A 20,584-nucleotide genomic window follows, 5' to 3' on the forward strand; every position below is an offset into this window, starting at 1 on the left:
CTCAACCGGCGCTCGCAATAGCGGGGGAGAGACATGCTGCGCATCCAAAATGGCGTCCGGCGCGAAACTCCGTGAAGGAGCCGCGCGGGAAGAACGGCGCTTAACTTTAGCCGCTTTTGTGCCGTCGCCCAAATTAAGGGCGTTCATGGCATTAATGTCTCCAACCTCAAGGGCGGCCCCGAAGAAGCCGTCCGAGCCGCGTGGCCGGCCAAGATGGCGGAGGCGAGGAGCGGGGGATGGGCGTTTATGGCGGGAAAAAACCGCCACGCCGGAGGAACGACCGGGACATTCATCGGTCACTAAACTATCACCCATCAAGGGCGAGTCAGGTTGTAAAACCCCCGCATCCCCTCTAGAAGCGCTCCAGCGATCCGGGGAGCGACCCTTTGCGCCCTCGCCCTCCGACGCCATTGCCACAAGGAGAAGAATCGGGGAACCCCCTGCCCGCTATAAAAAGGTAAAATTACCTGCTTGCCGCTCCGAGCTGTAACGAACTGGTGTCCCAGTGAGTAGCTGCAATGAACGTTTAAAGAAACGTCGAATTAAACGCCTTTAAAGACGTTTAAAAATTTTTTTTTTTTTTTTTTTTTTTTTTAAACGGAGCCAGCGGGAGGGGGGAGAAAAGGAGGGACCTGGCACCACCAGGTTTGCACTTGCTCAAAAGAGCCCTCAACCCCAGGCCTCAACAAAACCTAAGGATTAGGCTTGGAGGCCTAGCCAGAGCTGCTGCTGTGTGTGACCACCACCTGCTGAGATAGAGAACATACTGAGGAGTTTCCGGCAGCACATGACCACATATAGGGAGGCAAAAGTTTGCTCTCTATCTCCACCTGCTGGTAGATGGACACAACCCACCAGTCTATGGATTGATCAGCTTGATGATATGGAACATCCTATTTTTTGCCCTGGATGTTTTTACAATGTTCCATTATCGCAGAAAAACATCTAAATTGTAAGCCCGCTCTAGTCTTGCACAAAACATGCCTCCCATACACCCTCTTGAGATTTAGATGAATTGCACAGAAATATGTCTTAAAAATGAGTTGTGAAAAAAACATCCATCTAACACTTTGTGCAACATTTTTGTTTCAAGAATGAACCCCCAAATCTTCAGAAATGACCTCAGCCCACCCGAATGCATATATTATAAATTGCATAGACGTGGCTTAAAATGGCAGCATAACAGACCATGTATTTTGATTGTCCAGCACCCTGTGTTCTATTTTTTATGAGGTCTCCAACAAACACAATACAACAATGCTAAGCATACCACTTCAAGCATTTTAAAATTAAAATAAATTGTTTGTTTCTCTATTTTAAGATTTTAAAAATCCAGAGTAAGGTCAATACCACTTCCAGCACTGAATACACCCTATAGGTACCCTTGGCTTTGCCCTGAGTTCCTCTCATCTGCCCTGAAATGCTGTGCTTAGGGTTGTAAATCAAGACAAAAGTATCTAAAAATATTTTGTCAGGCTAATAAAAAATATTGCGGCTTTCAGGGCATTGTGCTAGCCCATGTTCTTTGGTGCTTCCTGTAGGTTACCTGTGCAAAGTACAGGGTCATCAGACTGAGCGTGAAGAACTGAAGGCACACCGGGCAGCAGTAGAGAAGCCAGAACAAGAATGGGTGCAAGCGGTTGGCTTTTACAGTGTTCTTAAAGTAGAAGGAGAAAAGGGTGGTCCTCAGGGCAGCCCACAGGAGGCAAAGAGAGAGGAAGACAGTCTGGTAGCTCAGTGTCTTGTGCCGGTAGAGCAGCACCATCCAAAGCTGGGCATAAACAAAGAGAAAAAGCAGAGCATACAAGGTGGTGTAAAGACTGGTGAGTCCCAGCTTGACTGCAGGGGGAAAGGCAGGACGCAGATGCTCTGCAGGAATGATTTCCGTTAAATTGCTGAAGGAGGATCCTTTTTCCATCCTGTAGAGCCTCCCTATGACCATGTGAAAGGAAAAGTTTGCCTACGCATCTGACAGGCAGATACTGTCTGTAGCACTAAAACACAAGTCTTCCTTCTTTAGTGGAAAATCTCTTAGCTTACATTTTACCGCTCCCATAAATCACGTGTAAAATTCAGAAGTATGACCTTTTCAGCTTATGCATTGCAAAATGTTGCTGTTTTTCTAAAACATGAAAACTAATTGTAGTCATTGCTCAGATCACTTCAGCCATACTGTTTTCTTTGCAAAACCTGCAGAGGAGACCCGGGAATCATACCCGACTGGAGAAAGAGATAACAGCAGGTGCCAAAGACTTTTTTCTACAGGGGTTTTCAGATCCACTGCTTTCTAGAACCATCTGCAAGGCACCAGTTTTCAGCCACGCTGTTTATTTTTTAAGTTTATATAGTGCGTAGCTACAGAGCAAACCTGTGGTTTCAAAAGTCCAATATTCCTGGTGTGGAATAGATTGTTCTGCCGCTTCTGCCAGTCCTTTCCAAGGTTGAAATCCAAACACACAGCCTAAAGAACTGGGGGATACCCACACCAGCTAAAGCCCAAGGTCCTGCACTGCTAATCAGTTGGTATCTGAGGAAGCAGATGATCATGCATATCATTCCACAGACCTGATTACGACATGCAGGTCAACTCCTACCACTGTAATCTTATCTCTGTGCACTAGGTACACCATTACAGGAATGTGGTGTGCAGCTGCAGACCAGGTCTCTTAAAAATCAACATCAGAGAAACAGAAGATCAACCTTGGTACTTCATAATAAGCCACGACCTTGCCTCATTTGCACAGATCAAAAAACAAACATTGATATGCAGACTGTGGCTGATGTCCAAGCAGGTATGAAAAGGCCAAGTGCATCAGAACACTGCAGAATGGAAACCTTGAGTGTGATGCTAGATGGAGACGGTGACTTAGGGACTGAAGGCGACAGAAAATGCTTTGGGCTTCTGCTAGCTGGTAAAGACAAGAAGCCTTGGATATTTGAGGAACAAGTGAAGGATGAGTCTGGTAAAGTAGATGGAAATCCAGGCCTTTTGATAGCAAGGGAAAGGACCTATAAGTTTTCCAATAGGCTTTCTCACACTGCAGCTGGGGGGTGGGGGTAGTTATCTGTACTTTGGCTGCCAGGCACCGTTCAGTGTCTAGGTGGACAGGTAGCAGTGTGACAGCATTTGGTTAGGATGACTTCACACCTAGCTGAGTCTCACTGGATGACACACTCTCTCAATGCCATAGGATCACATCACTTGAGTAACCTCTTTCTCTCTCTTCCCCAGAATATAAAGGTGCCTTCCACGAGAATTTGGAATAGGGGAGCGGGTTTCTTCACACCTTTTTAACCGCTTAGAGGGTTGTCTTAGGTTTCAGAGGGTAAATTTTCATCATTCCCTGTGGCTTAAGTTCACAACAGGTAACGTTTCTTCCTTCTCATATAAATTAGGGAATGCTCCTCCTTCCAACAGAATTTATGGGGTGCTGGATGAATAACTTATTTCTCCTTCCTACCCCATGGGTATTGATTTAGGAAATCTGGGATTTTTAATTGGTGATGTTCCTTCTAGGAATTAAGGGAACCTCCATGTCTGAGGATTAGTGCTTCTCTATTTCCACTGGGTGTTGGTGACACTCCTTTCTTCCCTTAGGACTAGGAGAAATTTTGGTGAACATCACACAGCATTGCTCTTCTCCTGGGTTTTTGGTGATGCTTGATTGCCAAATACGGTTCGCAACCCTTGCACCAATGTTTTGGGGAGCTTGGTGGGTGTTGGATGTCCTTCTGTCCTACAGGACTTATAAGGGTGCTGATAAGTGAGTTAATATTCTTCCTTCCTCCAGGGTCTGGGGAGTGATGTGATGCTTAGCTTTCTCCTCCAGGATCTGGGACTGGTTCATGTGTCAATGGATACCACACCCCGCATCCGCCTTCTCCCCACTCCTAGGCTTAGCGTATACACCGATACTCTAAGGCAAAGAGATTTAATAACCTCCTCGCTCAGTCTAAGGGCATCACTCCTTCAAACCACGTTAAGCGACGGCGCATGGGACTGACGTTGTCGTCCTTACAGCCTCTAGCGGAGCGAGCCTGGACCGTTACGTCACGCGGTACACTGCTGGATGACGGGATCTGTAGTCCTTTAAAATCCCCTCCCCGGGCCGGTTGCCAGTGGATATCGGTTTAGAATTTCAGCGGCTTCTCTTATTCTTCAGTGTCACTAAACAGCCGCGACGGCCATAAAGACGTTGTTGCAATTTGGTGAGTCGCGGCAGCTATTCCAGTAGGTCGCTCACCGCCGCCGAGAAGCAGGAAGCGAAGAACGGCAGCCGGTCTTCCGTGTCGTCACATTGTTTGATTGGCTACCTTTGGAGGGTTGCCTTGGAGAGGATGACGAACTTCCGATTTGTGATAAACAGAAGAAAGAACAGGCAGGCTGCAGGAGCAGTGGAAGGTCCCGAGTTAGTGTTAAGCCCTGTAAGTGGTTCTCCTTGGCCAGTACAAGGTCTGTAGCTGTTAGATGAAGGGTAGAAGGTGAAAGGCCCAGCAAATCTGGGGGTGTTGCTAATTCTGTTGGCTGAAGAAGTACGTTCTCCGGTTGGAGGAGTGGAAGACAAGCATCGCTCGCAGTTGTCTACTCGTTATGTCACTTTTCTACTTTGTATTTCTTTCTTCCACGTGTTTTTATTTGGATATAAAGTATCCCTTTTATTCCCCCCATCCTTTTATCAAAGAGGCGAGTCTCAGGGTTGGAGCTTCCTACTCAAAGACTGCTTGATGATAAATGCAAGGGGACTGGAAGGGGAGAGTGAAATGGAAACTGGCACACTACTGCCGCACTCTTGAGCTTCCATTTAACCTTATCCTTTGTAATTACCCCACCTTCGTTATGAGTACAAAAAAAGCTACGTTCTGCCCTCTGCTGGAATGTATTACGATTCCTCCCCGGGAGTGGAGGCCTAGTGGTTAGGGTGGTGGACTTTGGTCCTGAGGAACTGAGTTTGATTCCCACTTCAGGCACAGGCAGCTTCTTGTGACTCTGGGCAAGTCACCTAACCTTCCATTGCCCCATGTAAGCCGCATTGAGCCTGCCATGAGTGGGAAAGCGCAGGGTACAAATGTAAAAAAAAAAAAAATGCAGATCAGATGAACATTTTTGACTTTTGTTTTTTTTGCCAATTTGTCTAGGCCATGAAAGATAGCAAACACAAGTCCCAAAATGCAATTTGCCTATGGGTTTGGCCAAATGCAAGCGACGGCAGGATTTCAAGTGCAGTTTTTCACTGTGTGATTAGATTAGAAAAGTAATTTGCTCTTTCTTTGTACCAAACCTCATGTGCCTTCTGCATATTTGCTGGGAGGTGACATGATTTTTGTATGTAGGTGGAAAGGTTTGCCCCAGTATGGTTAGGGTTTCCAGTGTGCTATTGACATATGCGGCTAAGCTTTAGCAAAAGACCTCCTATTATCTGCTACAGGACCCATTTTATTCCTCTGGGCCCTGCAGCAGATAACATGTGTTAATGATCTTTAGTAAAAGACCCCCTTAGGTATGTTTATGGCCTTATTTATATTCTTGTTTTTCTTTCCTCATGCTAGTTTCCTTGTCTCAGCTGAGGACCGTGGCTTCCTGCTATGTTCCAAATCTCTGAGTTTGACGCGCAGGAGCAGAGCATTGTTTTTTGTAGCAGTTCACAGTCAGCTCAGTCACCCTCCTTGAACAGATCGGTTGTGACAGAACCCGACTTGCGACAATGTTCAGTGCCTCCAGAAGCTGGAGGTGAGATTTATGGGCTTTCTCCAACCAAAACAAAAATGTGCCTCAATAGATACTGTAGTTTAGCCTGTGGACAACACCCTGAGCAAGGATTACAAGGGTGGAGAGGGAATGTTTCAGCATTTGTTTGAGATGGTTGTTGCTTGTACTCCTTTATTTGGCAAGGTTTAGTAGTTGATACCAAACTTAAAATATTGGTATTACAAAAAAAATAATATAAGGTATTTGGAATGAAGCTTCTAGTACAGAGGGAAATCCTGTCTCCTACACTTGCTAAATAATTGTCCTCATTTTCCTTTAGTGGAGCCTCGTGCCAGGATAGGCTCCGACCCACCCACAACAGAAACTGAGGCACAGGATGAGCTGGGGTATTTCCGGGGGCGTTCCAAGTCAGCACCCCCTAATCTCTGGGCAGCCATGCGCTATGGCCGGGAACTACGACGAATGAGTGATGAGTTCGATTTGACCGTCCAGGTACAAAACATATTCTTAACACTATCCTCAGATACGAGCTCTTCATGACTTTTGAATCCTTTTTGCTCTGGTAGTTTATTCCTTTTCCACCTTTGGGCTTCTATCTCAATCAGAATTAGCTTTGGTCTGTGCTGCCATAATCCTTCATTTGCAACTACCCAGGGCTCCCTCTCCGGCACGATTTTTAAACCCTTTCCATATGACATAGGTTCTTGCCTGCCTGCCTTTACGCAGAAGGAAGCTTACGAAAACACAACCACAAAACTGAAGGCAATCGGCAAAACATGGTGTCTAAAAATGTCTACAGTCATTCATGTCTAACACCAAAATTATTTATAAGCAACCGTCTTTTTGTTTAGAATTCACACCTTCAAATTATTAAGGAACAAAATGCTTCCTTCAGATGGCAGCAGTTAGAAATCCCTTGACATTAACTCAAAAAATGACACTGCTTTGGAATGTCTTAGGGATAATAATCCTAACAAACATATTGGATAATTTAACTGCTGGAAGTGAAAACTACAGAATCTGTACACTGGAAATGAAATGTGACATAAGAGACCAATAGGAGGTATCTTATTAAAACTACTGGGTGTTTGTGCCAAATTAATCAGCATTAATCTTAAATTAGTAAAAAAAAAAAAAACCATGAATTTAATATTTTTAACAATCCTTTAAAAAAAAGGCATTCCAACAAACTGTACTTCTGTTTATTTAAATGGTTTACAATTCATAGTTAAGATCATTGTAAATGCATATCAATTAAACTGATCTTATATTACAGTGGTTCTCAAATCTACAGTTTGTACAAATCTCCCATTCATATTTGTGGCAAAACCTGCCTGGCTGGTGCCTCTCCCAGGAAAGGTTTGAGAACTACCCCAATATCTCATTAATATGATTGGTGGTGTTATGCTGGTTGAGCAGCCCAACCACTTGACACCATAACAATCTACAGGTATTTTACTTTTATCGTCTTTAGAGGTATATAATTTTATTTATTTATTTTTTTAATCTTAATACCTCCAAACCATACCAAACCCATACAGAATGCTGGAAAATGTACCAGCATAGGCTGAACAACTGCAAATAATTTATACAGTTGGCAGCACAGCCTACTGAAAAATGCACAACAGCCTTTACATACATATGTGCAGAATCAGGGGCCAAACACATCTTAATGCAGAAACAAACTACTTCATAACTATCTATATACTTAGCAAAATAAACCCAAATAGTTCAGTACCAATAGAGATCAATGAAGTAACTTGAAAATCCATCCTTTAGAAAAGGATGATAACTATCCCAACATTTTTTTTAAATTGAGCTCTCTGTTGTATGTCTATAAGTCAGTGGGTTCTCATCAGGAGATGGTTACTGTGATTTCTAAAGGGAAAATGTTGTCCCCTTTTGTATCTGAAAGCCAAGTGTGATAACTTAAAATGAAAGGACTGTATGGTAATGAAGTTTTGCTTGTAAATTAATGTTGGTGTTATGATTTGAGTCAGAGGTATAACATATAATACACTTGATGTTTGACCGCCATAAAGCATATTATGACACCTTTTGATTTCTGACAAGCTGTACGAATGATATGTGAGTATTTTTGGACATTGCCTGTTACTGATTTTCTCCAAGGAAGCTGGCATGGTTGCATGGGTCTGGCCACTAAGTGTCTGTTCATCAGTGTTTGGGGCTCCCCTCAGTCAAGTTCAAGTAGCAGGGCAGGCGGCAGATCTCATGCATGGCAGCACATTGAGCTGCCATTAAGCCATCAACCTGCCATCAATCTTATTTTTTTTCAGAAGATCACAAAATAGGTTAAAATAAAAGCAAATGTCAACATTCCTAAACAGTAGTGAAAAAATCTTTTGACCATGACTGGGGTAGGGGGCCAGCAAGCCCAGATGTAGGTATAAGCAACTGCCTAGGGTGCAAGATTTTGAAGGTGTCAAATACCCAGGCCAAAGCAGAGCATGCTCCAACTTACTCTAGAATCATACGTATGTGTTGTTTCCAAGAGGTATTTGGCATTTTATTTTTTGGTCTGGTTCTCCAAACTTTGGGATCTCTGAATTCCCCCCCCCCCCCCCCCCCCAACACACACACCTCAAACACTACCACTTTCTTGGATCTACTGTCTGGTCTTGCTTAAAGGTACCAAAATCTTAAATCTGACTTTGGGGGGGTGGTAGTGGAGGGTCTTAGAGGAGCAAAGGGTTGGGAAGGTGTTCCCTCTTCCACTGCAGGTGTTCCCTCTTCCACTGCAGAGCCTGGCCTTGCCAGAATCAGCATGTGTCCTCCTAATTCTGTCCAGTGGCAGCTGGCTTCCTTATCCTGACCTCTGACACTGGGCTTCTTTTTCAGGCCTTCTGTGTATTGCTAGCACAGCTGGGCTGGATGTTGTAGGTTTGGGACATGAGGCATTGTCCTGAAACCATGACCACAGTGTGTTGGATATTTGCCCTGCCCTACAGGAAGACCTCTGCTGCAGTAGCAGGCCTCATGCCATGCCCAAGTCGTACGAATGTAGCTAGAGTAGCAGACTTGGAGGAGCTGAGGGAGATAGAGAGACGACACCTACGGGGATGTTGTAGAGAAGTCCAACCTCCAGTCTAGCAGCCCCTGTGCTGCCTTGGAGGAAGGACATCTCCTAGAAGAAGAGCATCACGCTGGTGAAGTAGGAAGTATACCTGTAGCCAGGACCTGCCCACCAGGGAATGCAGGATCCTCTCACACCGAGGATATGTCTCCGGGAACTTCTGCCCAGGCGGGAAGGGTTAGGCCAGCTGTTGTAGTTGGTGATTTGATCATTAAGCATGTAGATAGCTGGGTGGCTAGTGGACATGAGGATCGCCTGGTTACTTGCCTGCCTGGTGCGAAGGTGGCGAACCTCATGCATCACCTAGACAGGATCTTAGTGCTGGGGAAGAGCCGGCTATCTTGGTCCATGTGGGTACCAATGACGTAGGAAAATGTGGGAGGGAGGTTCTGGAAGCCAAATTTAGGCTCTTAAGTAGAAAGCTGGCCCAGATCCTCCAGGGTAGCATTTTCAGAGATGCTCCCTGTTCCATGCGCAGGACCCAAAAGGCAGGCAGAGCTCCAAAGTCTCAATGCATGGTTGAGACAATGGTGCAGGGATGAGGGATTTAGATTTGTTAGGACCTGGGTGACGTTCTGGGAAAGGGGGAGACTATTCTGAAAGGATGGGCTCCACCTTAACCGGGTTGGAACCAAGCTGCTTGCACTAACCTTTAAAAAGGAGATCAAGCAGCTTTTAAACTAGAATGGGGGGGGGGGGGGGGGAAGCCGACAGTCACCCAGGTGTGCATGGTTCGGTGTGGAGTATCCTTGAAGGATACAATTGAAACAGGACATCTAGGGAATCCCAATAGAGAGGTTTCAACAATGCTGAAAGTAAGCCAGGTGTGCTTAATGAAAGAGCAGGATAAAGGATGCAGATTATCCCCTTCAACTTCTAAGCAGCTTGTAGATCAAAGGAAAAAACACAAATTTGAAGTGCTAGTATACAAATGCTAAAAGCCTAAAAAATAAGATGGGAGAGTGTATAGCACTAAATGATGAGGTAGATATAAATAGGCATCTCAGAGACTTGGTGGAAAGAGGACAATCAATGGGACACTGTTAGGGTACAAACTGTATTGCAACGATAGAGAGGATCAAATTGGGGTGGGGGGGGGTTGGTTGCGCTATATGTTAGAGTGAATGGAGTCAAAATAAACATTCCACATGAAATAGTGTGGAATCATGGATAGAAATTCCATGTGTGACGAGAAGAAGTATTCTTGTAGGGCTGTACTACCATCTGCCGGGACAGAACAAACAGACGGGTGAAGAAATGTTTACAGATATTAGGAAAGCTGGCAAATTGGGCAATGCTATAATAATGGGTAATTTCAATTACCCCAGTATTGACTGGATAAATGTAACATCAGGGAGATAAAATTTCTAAATGTAATAAACGATTGCTTCTTGGAGCAACTGGTCCAGGAACTGATGAGGGGAAGCCATTTTGGATCTGGTCCTTGGTGGCATGCAGGGCGTAGTGTGAGAGGTGGCAGTGTTGGGACCCCTGGGAAACAGTGATCATAACATGATCAAGTTTGAGCTACTATCTGGGATGAACCCGCAAAGAAAATCTACTGTAGCCGCATTTAATTTTTGAAAGGGCAACTATAATAAAATGATGAAAATGGTTAAAAAGAAACTAAAAGGATTGGCTGCTAAGATTAGGACACTAAATCAGGTGTGGACATTATTCAAAAATACCATCTTGGAAGCCCAGTCCAGATGCATTCTACGTATTTGCAAAGGTGGAAAAAAAGAGAAAACGACAACCAGCATGGTTAAAAGGTGAAGTAAAAGAGGCTATTACAACCAAAAGATTGTCCTTCAAAGAATGGAAAAAGGATCCAAATGAAGAAAATGACTTGTCCGTCACAAAGCACATGTTCCTTTCCATGAGGTCCCTTAAGCATATTAAGCAGTATCTTCCTTTTGACCTGCTCAGGACGCTAATCCACTCACTCGTCTTAAGCCACTTTGACTATTGCAATGGAATTTATTCTGGTTGCAAGGAGCACGTCCTTAAGAAACTTCAGACTGCACAGAATACAGCGGCGCGACTGCTATTTGGCAAATCGCGGTTTGAGGCAGTGAAGCTCCACTGGCTCCCGATCAAAGAAAGAATTGAATTCAAAGTCTGTGTTCTCGTTCACAAGATTGTCTACGGGGAGGCCCCAACCTATATGTTTAGCCTTATCGACCTCCCACCCAGGAATTCCGTGGAAGTCCTCCCGCACCTAAAGGACAAGTCCATAAACCGCTACTAAATAGACTTGGGAAAAATCCACAATTCCAGGAATAACATGTATAGAATGTTTGTACGTTTGGGAAGCTTGCCAGGTGCCCTTGGCCTGGATTGGCCGCTGTCGTGGACAGGATGCTGGGCTCGATGGACCCTTGGTCTTTTCCCAGTATGGCATTACTTATGTACTTATGTACCTATTTGACTCTCCACTTTCCTAACTGCAGGAACTTGAGATATAAGCTGCTCTTTGCCTCGTTGTTCAACTACACCTGCCCCCGTTTCTGGAACGCTCTACCATCACCGTTAAAAGAGACAGCCGAACACAGCCTATTCAAGAAATCTCTAAAGACTTACCTGTGTAATCGTTCTTACTCCACTCCTGCTTGATCCCCTGCATTCCCTCAGTCCTCCCCCTGTTGACCCCCTCTACTCTGTACTCCATCTTGCATATGACTTATTGTATTGTACTCTTCCTTCAACGTTGTAAGCCACATAGAGCCTGCCTCGGTGGGATTATGTGGGATATAAATGTTCATAATAAATAAATAAAATGAGAAACAACATAAGCACTGGTAAGTCAGATGCAAAGCATTAATAAAGAAGGCTAAAAGAGAATATGAAGAGAAACTTGCCGCAGAGGCTAAAATTCACAGTAACAAATTTTTCAGATACATCAGAAGCAGAAAGCCTGCAAGGGAATCCGTGGGACAGTTAGATCACGAAGGAGCAAAAGGGGCGCTCAGGGAGGACAAGGCTATAGCGGAGAAACTGAATGAATTCTTTGCTTCTGTCTTTACGGAAGAAAGTATAAGAGATCTGCCTGTATCGGAAATGTTTTTCAAGAGTGAGGCAGAGGAACTGAAAGAAATCTCAGTGAACCTGAAAGATGTACGGAGCCAAATTGACAAATGAAAGAGTAGTAAATCACCTGGATTGGATGGCATACATGCAAGGGTACTCAAAGAGTGAATGAAATTACATAGTAACATAGTAGATGACGGCAGAAAAAGACCTGCACGGTCTATCCAGTCTGCCCAACAAGATAACTCATATTTGCTGCTTTTTGTGTATACCCTACTTTGATTTGTACCTGTGCTCTTCAGGGCACAGACTGTGTAAGTCTGCCCCGCACTATCCCCACCTCCCAACCACCGGCTCTGGCACAGGCACAGACCGTATACGTCTGTCCAGCACTATCCCCGCCTCCCAACCACCAGTCCCGCTTCCCACCACCGGCTCTGGTACAGACCGTATAAGTTTGCCCAGCCCTATCCCCGCCTCCCAACCACCAGCCCCGCCTCCCGATCTTGACTAAGCTCCTGAGGATCCATTCCTTCGGCAAAGGATTCCTTTATGCTTATCCCACGCATGTTTGAATTCCGTTACCGTTTTCATTTCCACCACCTCCCACGGGAGGGAAAAATTGCTGATCAGCTGTTAGTAATACCTGTCGTTGGGTGGCCAATTTGATGCTGATTTTTAAAAACTGTTCTAGGGGTGATCCGGGAAATTACAGACCAGTAAACCTGACATCAGTGCAGGGCAAAATAGTGGACACTATTATAAAGAATAAAATTACAGAACACATAGACAAACACGGGTTAATGGGACAAAGTTAGCATGGGTTCAGCCAAGGGAAGTCTTGCCTCATCAGTTTGCTTCATTTCTTTGAAGGCATGAATAAACATATAGATAAAGGTGAGCCAGTTGATGTAGTGTATCTAGATTTCCAGAAAGCTTTTGATAAACTTCATCATAAGAGACTCCAAGAGTCATGGGATAGGAGGCAAGGTTCTGGTGTGGATTAGGTATTGGTTATTGGACAGAAAACAGAGGGTAGGTTTAAAATGGTCACTTTTCTCAATGGAGGAGGGTGAACAGTGGAGTGGCGCAGGGATCTGTATTGGGACCAGTGCTATTTAGCAGATTTATAAATGATATGGTAATCAGAACGATGAGTGAGGACTAAATTTGCAGATGATACAAAACTATTCAAGGTTGTTTAAAACACATGCAGACTGTGAAATATTGCAGGAAGACCTTAGAAAATTGGAAGACTGGGCATCCAAATGGCAGATGAAATTTAATATGGACAAATGCAAAGTGATGCACATTGGAAAGAATAATCCGAATCATAGTTACCTGATGCCAGGGTCCATCTTAGGGGTCAGCACTCAAGGGGGCAACTTCCCTAATATTTCCTAGCATCCTGTTTGCTTTTTTTTGCCCGCCGCCACACACTGAGCAGAAAAGTAGCCTAGTGGATAGTGCAGCGGACTTCGATCCTGGGGAACTGGGTTTGTTTCCCACTGCAGCTCCTTGTGACTGGGTAAGTTACTTAACCCTTCATTGCCCCAGGTACAAATAAGTACCTGTATATACTATGTAAACCGCTTTGAATGTAGTTGCAAAAAAAAAAAAACACAGAAAGGCAGTGTATCAAGTCCTATTCTCTTTCCCTAATCCCTCCAGTGCAGTACTGTTCAATCAAACCAGATTGTGAAAACCTAAATGTTCTTGGTAGCAGGTGTTAAGAGATTGACTTTTATTCCTTTTTGTTCTGAAATGGATAATGTGTATTTTCTAGGCATGCCCCCTTGCAATTAGCACACACTTGGCTTTTTGAAATGCATATTTCAGCTTTGTAAAATGGGAGCATAGACATTTTATGCAAGATAAACGTTTAAGTGACGGTTTGTGTATGTCTTGAACGTAAATAAGCCTTCCAAAATAAGCTGCCTTTAGGTATCTCTGGGGGAGGGGGGGGGGGGAGAGGTGTTCTCTCTCTGTACTGTGCAACTGAAATTATGTGAAAGGTGCTACCCTGACTTTAATTACTCTCCATATTTTGTCAGCCATCTGCTAAGGTGATTGTTATACTTTTTTTGTGTGTTTCTTTCTGCCCACCAGGGTCTCCCTCGTCCAAAGAGTGCAGGCGCTACTGGAAAGCTGGGGAAGGGCAATGGGTGGAAAGATATTTTCCGGAACATCTGGCCTCAGTCTAGATGCAAAGAGGAACCATCGGCACCCAGCAAGAAATTCTGAGCGAAGCCTCCAGTGCTGTGCTAAGTGGGGGAAGAATAGTAGAGGCTTTGGAAGCAGATCCTGGCTAGTGTGCCATTTCCCTGTGAACACGGCATCCAGATGGCCTATGGCTTGCATCCATAATGGGAGACAAAGGTGGGGGGGAAGAGAAGGACATTTTCAGAACTGTTTTTGAGAAGTGGGTAAAAATACGTATTTTGTGGTCAGTGCCTTGAGAGAAGAAACACATATTCACAGTAAACATTAGAGCTTTCTTGCTTCTCTGCTACAGCAGAGAATTGCACCAAAGGTGAGGACAGGTTCCCTCCTATTTTAATTTTCTTTTAAATGCCTTTCCCCTTGCAGGCCTCACCCTATGTTACTTGTCAGTGGGTGCTATTGTCACCACCCACCCCAATCCATTTTATGATTTTACTTCAAAATTCATGATCATTGCTATCTTGGCCATTCTCTAATGAGATCAGACTTGCATCACATGCCTCATCTGGTCAAGAACAAAGTTTCTTAGAATGCATACCTGCCAGGGCCATTCTGTGGGCGTGGTGAATCAGACTGCCTTTGCACTGGTATCTCATCCGCTGTGCCATTGCTCTTCTAGGATGTGGCTAGTGTCTGCATTAGTGATTTCTAGTCTCAGAATATGGCTTCAGCAGGTACAATCTAAGTAAAAGATTGTACACAATGCTTCCTGGTAGTTTAATAAAGGCTTTTATATAGTGCATTACTGAGCCCTACCTACATTGCTTATCACTGTCATTTCATATCTGGCTTCTGCTTAAACTTTCTGTGAATCAGATTGGTTAGGTCCATACGATTCTACTCATGGCCATCACCAGGGTCAGTGACGCAGCAACTAGAAGAGTGTCTCGCTGGTCTTTGAACTAGTGCAAGGGCTTCCAATTTTCCATAGCATCCCTCCAAACCGGCAAAAATGGGTTATGTACTCCAGCCAGCAGGTGGCATGGAGACCCAGATTCACAGACTTAGAGTACCTATAACTATGCTGTGCAGTCCCCTGAGAGTCAGTAGTTCTCAGTCTCTAGCAGATGGTGGACATGGTAAGATCTACAGTCCTGGTCTGAGATTAGAGTTTTGACGGTTCTTAATTTTGTGTTTGGGGTAGTAGATTGACACAAAAAAAAGAGAACAGGAGCCTGAGTTCTGCCTGTGTTGGTCTGTCAGCTGGATTGGGGCTGTGGTCTGCGGGGGCTTCTTCTGGGCTGGGGCCACACCCCCTCCCCCATCACCATTGAGGATCTTTACTTTTCTGCTTCAGTGCAGACAGTCGGCTTAGAGAGCCATGGGGTCTGCTATTTAAAGCTTTACACACAAACAGAAGAAAAGCTCACTAGGCAAATTGAAGTGTACCTGCCTTTCCCACACAGTGACCAGCTTCGGGTTGCGGCTGTTTGCTCCAGGGCTGTGTGTGTGACAGGGAGCTGGCTCTTGCTGACAGGTGGATGGGCCCTGGTGGGGGCCAATTCCTGAGTAAGCAGCATATGCTCGGCGAATGAACTCAGGCTGAAGGACTGCACAGTTCAGCTAGGAGGTTCATGAGGCTGGCAGCTCAAATATTGTGTACGCTAGAGAATGACATGGGGACAAAGGTTGCCCCCACCCCATCACCATGGGCTCTGTCCTCATCTGCAGAAGCCTTGAACAATTATGATTTTATATTTAAATCTTTTTATTAAAGTATAAAAAGGAACAATATGCTTTGCAACTATTGTGCATAAATTACAAATAGAAAACAATAACAGCTATAATAATCCTCCTCACCACCACCCTCTACCCTTCCAACCCCAACAATATCCGATTTCTACTACCCCAAGGAATCCTAATCCACCCTGTTAAAATGTCCAGGGGTACAAAATACAACCCGTTCTGTATTCCCTAGACGGGAGAAATATGCCCTATGAAACACTTAGATTTTTTAATCTGTGGATGAATAAGAAGTCATCAACAATCTCGGGATTCAGTCTAGCTCTCCTATATTCCACAGTCCTTCCTGCAATAGATGTCTTCTTAGAAGATGTGCCGGATCCCCCGTGCAAATTTTGCTAGTTGTGGCCAGCATGTTTGCTTGTTTTTCCAAAAAAATCTAAATATCGTTTGCATCACTCAAACATAAGTCTATTTCATTAACAGGCTTCAAAGTCGAAAACACGGGGACAATGTTTGTCCCCATCCTCGTGGGCTCTGTCCCCATGTCATTCTCTAGTGCATGCCACAGGAGCTCTGATTCTGTGGTAGCAGTCAACCGGGGTCAGGCCAAGTAGGAGGAAACCCGTGAGGACTCCAGAGAAAATGGTGGGCCTGGTAAGTCTAATGCCGCAGCGGCCCCATCTTTGGCAGGAACCACTGCCATTTTGCTCTACAGTCAGGCAGTGAGTAGCCCCTGTGCCTGGATCTGATGTCTCCCAATTTGGGTCAGGCAGAGTCAGGCTCTCCAGGACCTTCTAAAATTTATTTTCCCCCGATTTTGTGTTGGCCATGTACAAAGCCTTTTGAATGTGCTTAGCCACATGGAAGGTCTCCTCCTCCCAGACACCCAAAAAGGGTCTGGGAGGAGAAGGAGGTGATGGAAGAGATTTCTCCTGTATCTGAGGAAATTCAGGGATGGTCTGATAAGGAACAAGTTGATGCTGGGGAGCTGATGGAAGACTTGCCCCTGGAATTGATACTTCAGTAGTCCAGTGCTTTCATACGGATAAATTGCAACAGCTTATCAGCCAGGTTTCTTTGGTGTTAAAGTTTGGAGCAGGACCCTAAAGCAGCACCGCTTCAGGTGGACCCGTTGATGAAGGGCATTAGGAAGTCCTCCTGGTCTTTTCCTATTCATCAGGGATTTTATCCAGGCCAAATGGAATTCAGCAGATACCCCTTTCAGGGTGACTTGGTCAATGGTGCATCTGTATCCTATCCCAGACCATGACAGGAAGTCTCTCAGGCCTCTGGTGACAGTTACCAAGAAGAATACAGTTCCAGTGAATGGTGGTATGACCGTGAGAGACCCGCAGGATCGTAGGATGGAAGCACTCTTGAAGCAGAATTTTCATGTGGTGGCCCTGGTGATGCAGGCTGCTATATGCAGAGATCTAATAGCACAGGCGTATTTCCGCTAGTGCTTGATTGCTTTGGTGGAACAGGAGGTGGCCAAGCTTGAAATGGGTTCCTCCTTTCTTTGCGATGGTCTGTTTGATGATCTTCAGGCTTCCTCCAAGTTGATGGCATTCAGTGTCGCTGCTAAGCAGTCCTTGTGGTTGCATGGGTTGATCGGCGGATTCAGCCTCTAAATTGAAGCTTGGCAGGGGCTCCCTATTATGCAGGGAGGAGCTTGATTAAATTGGTTAAGAGCTTAGGAGAGACGAATGTGCTCAAGTTGCCTGAGGATAAGCTCAAGGTGTCAGGGTGAGGTTTCTTGGCTAGAGGCGACTTCAGGGATTCCTGGTAGAGGCAGCACAGCTTTGAGTAATAGTTTTTTCAGAGAACACAGTCCTTTCGTGGGGATCAAGATTCAGGTTTTGTTGCTCAGCAGCCCAGTCATTGCTCCCAATAAAGGTATCAGTCCAGCCTCTGGTCCCAACAAGCATGAGATTGAGTGTTTTACCAAAAGTGGACCTAGGTTACAGTGGATCAATGGGTCCTTGAGGTAGTTCAAGATTGTTACACCTTGGAGTTCTCCTGTTCGCTGCTGGATCTCTTTCTAGAGTCTCCCTGTCAAGCCAGGTAGAAAGCAAGAGCAGTCATGGAGACTCTGGACAGATTCTGCTGCCACTTGAGGAAAGGGGCACAGGTTGGTATTCAATTTACATTGTGGTACCCAAGAAAGTAGGGTCTTTCTAGCCCATTCTGGATTTAAAAGGGGTGAATCGTGCTCTCCAGGTTCCCAGTTTTTGTATACTCTGTCATTTTAGCAGTAAGGCCCTGGGAGTTTTTGTCCTCTGTAGATATGACAGGGCCGGTGGACATGCCTGCCCTATCTCCGTTCTGTCTTACTGCATGGCTTTTGAAAAGGGTGTGTTTGGGAAAGCGAGGCTTCTCTTGCAGGGTGATCTCTTCCAAGAATGCAGAAGGGTCGCTACCTTGCGTGTGGTGTATTTTCAAGGGGGGGGGGGGGGGGGTCAGAGAATCAGATTTCCCCACTTCTGTGCCACAGTTGCTTGAGTTCTGGTAGGACAGTCTGGTAAAGGGCCTGGCCTTGGCTTTCCAGAAGGTGCATGTGGCGGATCCTAGTAAAAGGGAAGCCACTGGCATCCTGTCTAGATGTGCGTCCGGGGAGCGCATCTTCTTTGTCCTCCGGTTCAGCCTTCTGTTCCTCCCTCCTTGGAATCTCAATTTAGTTTTGGAGGCACTTTTGTGTAGGGAGCCTTTACTGATTTTTTTTTTTAAGAAGAAAGTGGTCTTGTGGCTGATGCTTTCCTTCCTCCACAATGTGGTCTCCATTTTCTATGTAAATCAGGCAATGGTGTTGCCTGTTTTGGAGGGAGGAGTACCAAAACAGCGGTGTTTAAATTGCCTGGACATTCAGAAGGCACTTCGTCTAATTTGAAGAGAACGCATGATGAGTTTTATAGGTTAGACAGGTTCTTTGTCCTGATTGGGGGGGGGGGGGGGGGAGGGGGGGGATCATCACCATGGGAGGCAGCTGCTAAGGCTACGACTGCCTGATGGATTAAGGAGGCAGTTGCCTTTGCCTACATTCTCAAAGGGCAGTAGGTTCCACTGCAGCATGAGACTCACTCCAGCTGGGGGCAGGCTTCTTGGACAGAGAGCTCTGTGGTTCCCTTCCAGGACATCTGTTAAGCAGCCGTGTGGTCCTCCTTACATTATTTTGCGCAGTGTTACCCTTTGGGACATGCAAGTTCAGTAGGATGTGACATTTGGGGCCAGGGTGTTTGAGATGGGTCTATAAGGGTCCCTAATGGTCACTGTTTTGATACTTCCCATCTGTGCTGGTCTGGAGGGACACTATAGAAGAGGAAATAAGGTTTTACCTGCTAATTTGCTTTCCTTTAGTCCCTTCAGACTGCCACAGGGCTCTCCTTCATTCAATGCCCCATTTTGTCTAATGTTGATGTCAACTAGATGGGTCATGTTTGTTGTAACTGCGACATATTGGTTTTGTTTTTGTGTGAAGTTATTAAAAACAGAAGAGGCCAAGGGATCCAGTTCTGAGGGAACATGGCAGCCTGGTGGTTGGGTTCTGCTTTTGATTACAGACTCTCGGGACTGTACAGCATAGTTATAGGTATGTGAAGAAGTGTGTGGTTCTCAGTTTCCGGGAGGTGGTTGGAGTGCAAAACCCATCTGTGCTGGTCTGGAGGGATTACAGGAAAGCAAATTAGCAGGCAAGACCTAATTTCCATTGCATTTTATGTCCTGTGAAGCTATTCTTTTACAGCCGGAGCAGAATTCTGAAATAAAGTAATATTCCAGGCACTTAACAGTTCCTGTTCCTCAGGAGCTGATGCTCAGAACCTAACGCCAGTGTTAGAGATGATTAACGCTGGACTAAACTGCATGTTAATCTGCGCAGAATGTTTATGGGGCTCTAAGGCAGGAAACAATGTGTGTGCCAAAGATGGCCACAAATTGTATTTAAATGACCTCATTAACATCTGTTTGCGTACATTTGGTATTCCCTCTAAATGCTCAGAACAACGCAGAAACAAATGTGGGCCTTAACACTAGAAACTTACTACCAGTGCAGGGGTGGTGATGAAGGTTTGTGAGAGGATTTCTTCTGAATTCCTCACTTTAAACTGCCAGGTTTTTTGGGGGGGTTTTTTAAAGCGGAAGGAAGCCCATGTACTCTATAAACACTGATAACGAGAAACAAATGTGTGTACGTCTGAGCAAAAAGTGCAAGCACACATCAGTGCTGTTGTTCTGCGCTTAAATATGAGTCTTTAAATAGAAGCAGTTCAAAAGCTTTCACTTGAAAGGCACAGAAGAATGACACCGTGCGTGCAGTTCCAATCTTGCCTAGGCATGCGCACAAGAGTTACGCTTACTGTGAACCTCTTGTGCGCATGCGCCAGGCATGTTTGTCCCTCTTGCTTTTGGTTTCATAGTATGCATATAATTTGAATATCATTTGCTTTGAGCATTGGCGAGCTAACTTTCTGTGCTGTGCTTGTGCTATTGGCTTTAGTGCTGGACCTTTGAGCATTGACCCCCTAGTACTGTGATGGGATGGATCCCTTTCAGCTACAATTTATACACAATCACACAAACTTCACAAAATCCACTGGAGTGCTAATTAGGGAGATGGAAGAATCAAGAGGCTGGAAATGTTTGTCTGACCAAGATGGGATTTATTTTCTACTATTAAATGACATTTTACTACTTATTCTTCGTCTCCTTGGTTTTTTGGAAGCATCCTATTGATCATGCTACTGCTCTGTTTCTATGTTTTTCAACTGACAACTGAAACAGAGAATGCTTATTGCCTGTCTCAGGGCAAGAGCCAGCATTCTAGAGCAAGCACCAGAAAAACAGATCAG

The 20,584-nt window shown here is 45.0% G+C and overlaps 2 protein-coding genes across 2 annotated transcripts in view; one reads left to right on the forward strand and one right to left on the reverse strand.

Annotated features, from left to right (window-relative positions):
- GPR137 (G protein-coupled receptor 137) overlaps positions 1–4,263 on the reverse strand; it is a 30,023-nt gene extending 25,760 nt beyond the window's left edge. Inside the window, exons 1-2 of the mRNA XM_030218333.1 lie at positions 3,917–4,263; positions 1,547–3,881 (exon numbers count right to left, since the gene is read on the reverse strand). Coding sequence (XP_030074193.1) covers positions 1,547–1,942 — 396 coding nt within the window. The 5' untranslated portion in view covers positions 1,943–3,881; positions 3,917–4,263. The remainder of the gene's footprint in view (positions 1–1,546; positions 3,882–3,916) is intronic.
- On the forward strand, positions 1,764–14,794 carry BAD (BCL2 associated agonist of cell death). Its single transcript, XM_030218334.1, has 4 exons — positions 1,764–1,823; positions 5,548–5,728; positions 6,027–6,199; positions 13,941–14,794. The coding sequence occupies exons 2-4, from the start codon at positions 5,584–5,586 to the stop codon at positions 14,073–14,075; spliced, it is 453 nt and encodes a 150-aa protein (XP_030074194.1). The 5' UTR covers positions 1,764–1,823; positions 5,548–5,583; the 3' UTR covers positions 14,076–14,794.
- Positions 14,795–20,584: the final 5,790 nt, after the last annotated feature.

Source organism: Microcaecilia unicolor, chromosome 11 (genome assembly GCF_901765095.1).
Source record: "Microcaecilia unicolor chromosome 11, aMicUni1.1, whole genome shotgun sequence".
Taxonomy (NCBI): domain Eukaryota; kingdom Metazoa; phylum Chordata; class Amphibia; order Gymnophiona; family Siphonopidae; genus Microcaecilia; species Microcaecilia unicolor.

Excerpts from the sequence above, each read along its gene's own strand:
- BAD (XM_030218334.1), top strand. The coding sequence starts at position 5,584 with ATGTTCCAAATCTCTGAGTTTGACGCGCAGGAGCAGAGCATTGTTTTT. Across the intron at positions 5,729-6,026 it reads AGTGCCTCCAGAAGCTGGAG|TGGAGCCTCGTGCCAGGATA; the intron begins GTGAGATTTATG and ends ATTTTCCTTTAG. Across the intron at positions 6,200-13,940 it reads AGTTCGATTTGACCGTCCAG|GGTCTCCCTCGTCCAAAGAG; the intron begins GTACAAAACATA and ends TCTGCCCACCAG.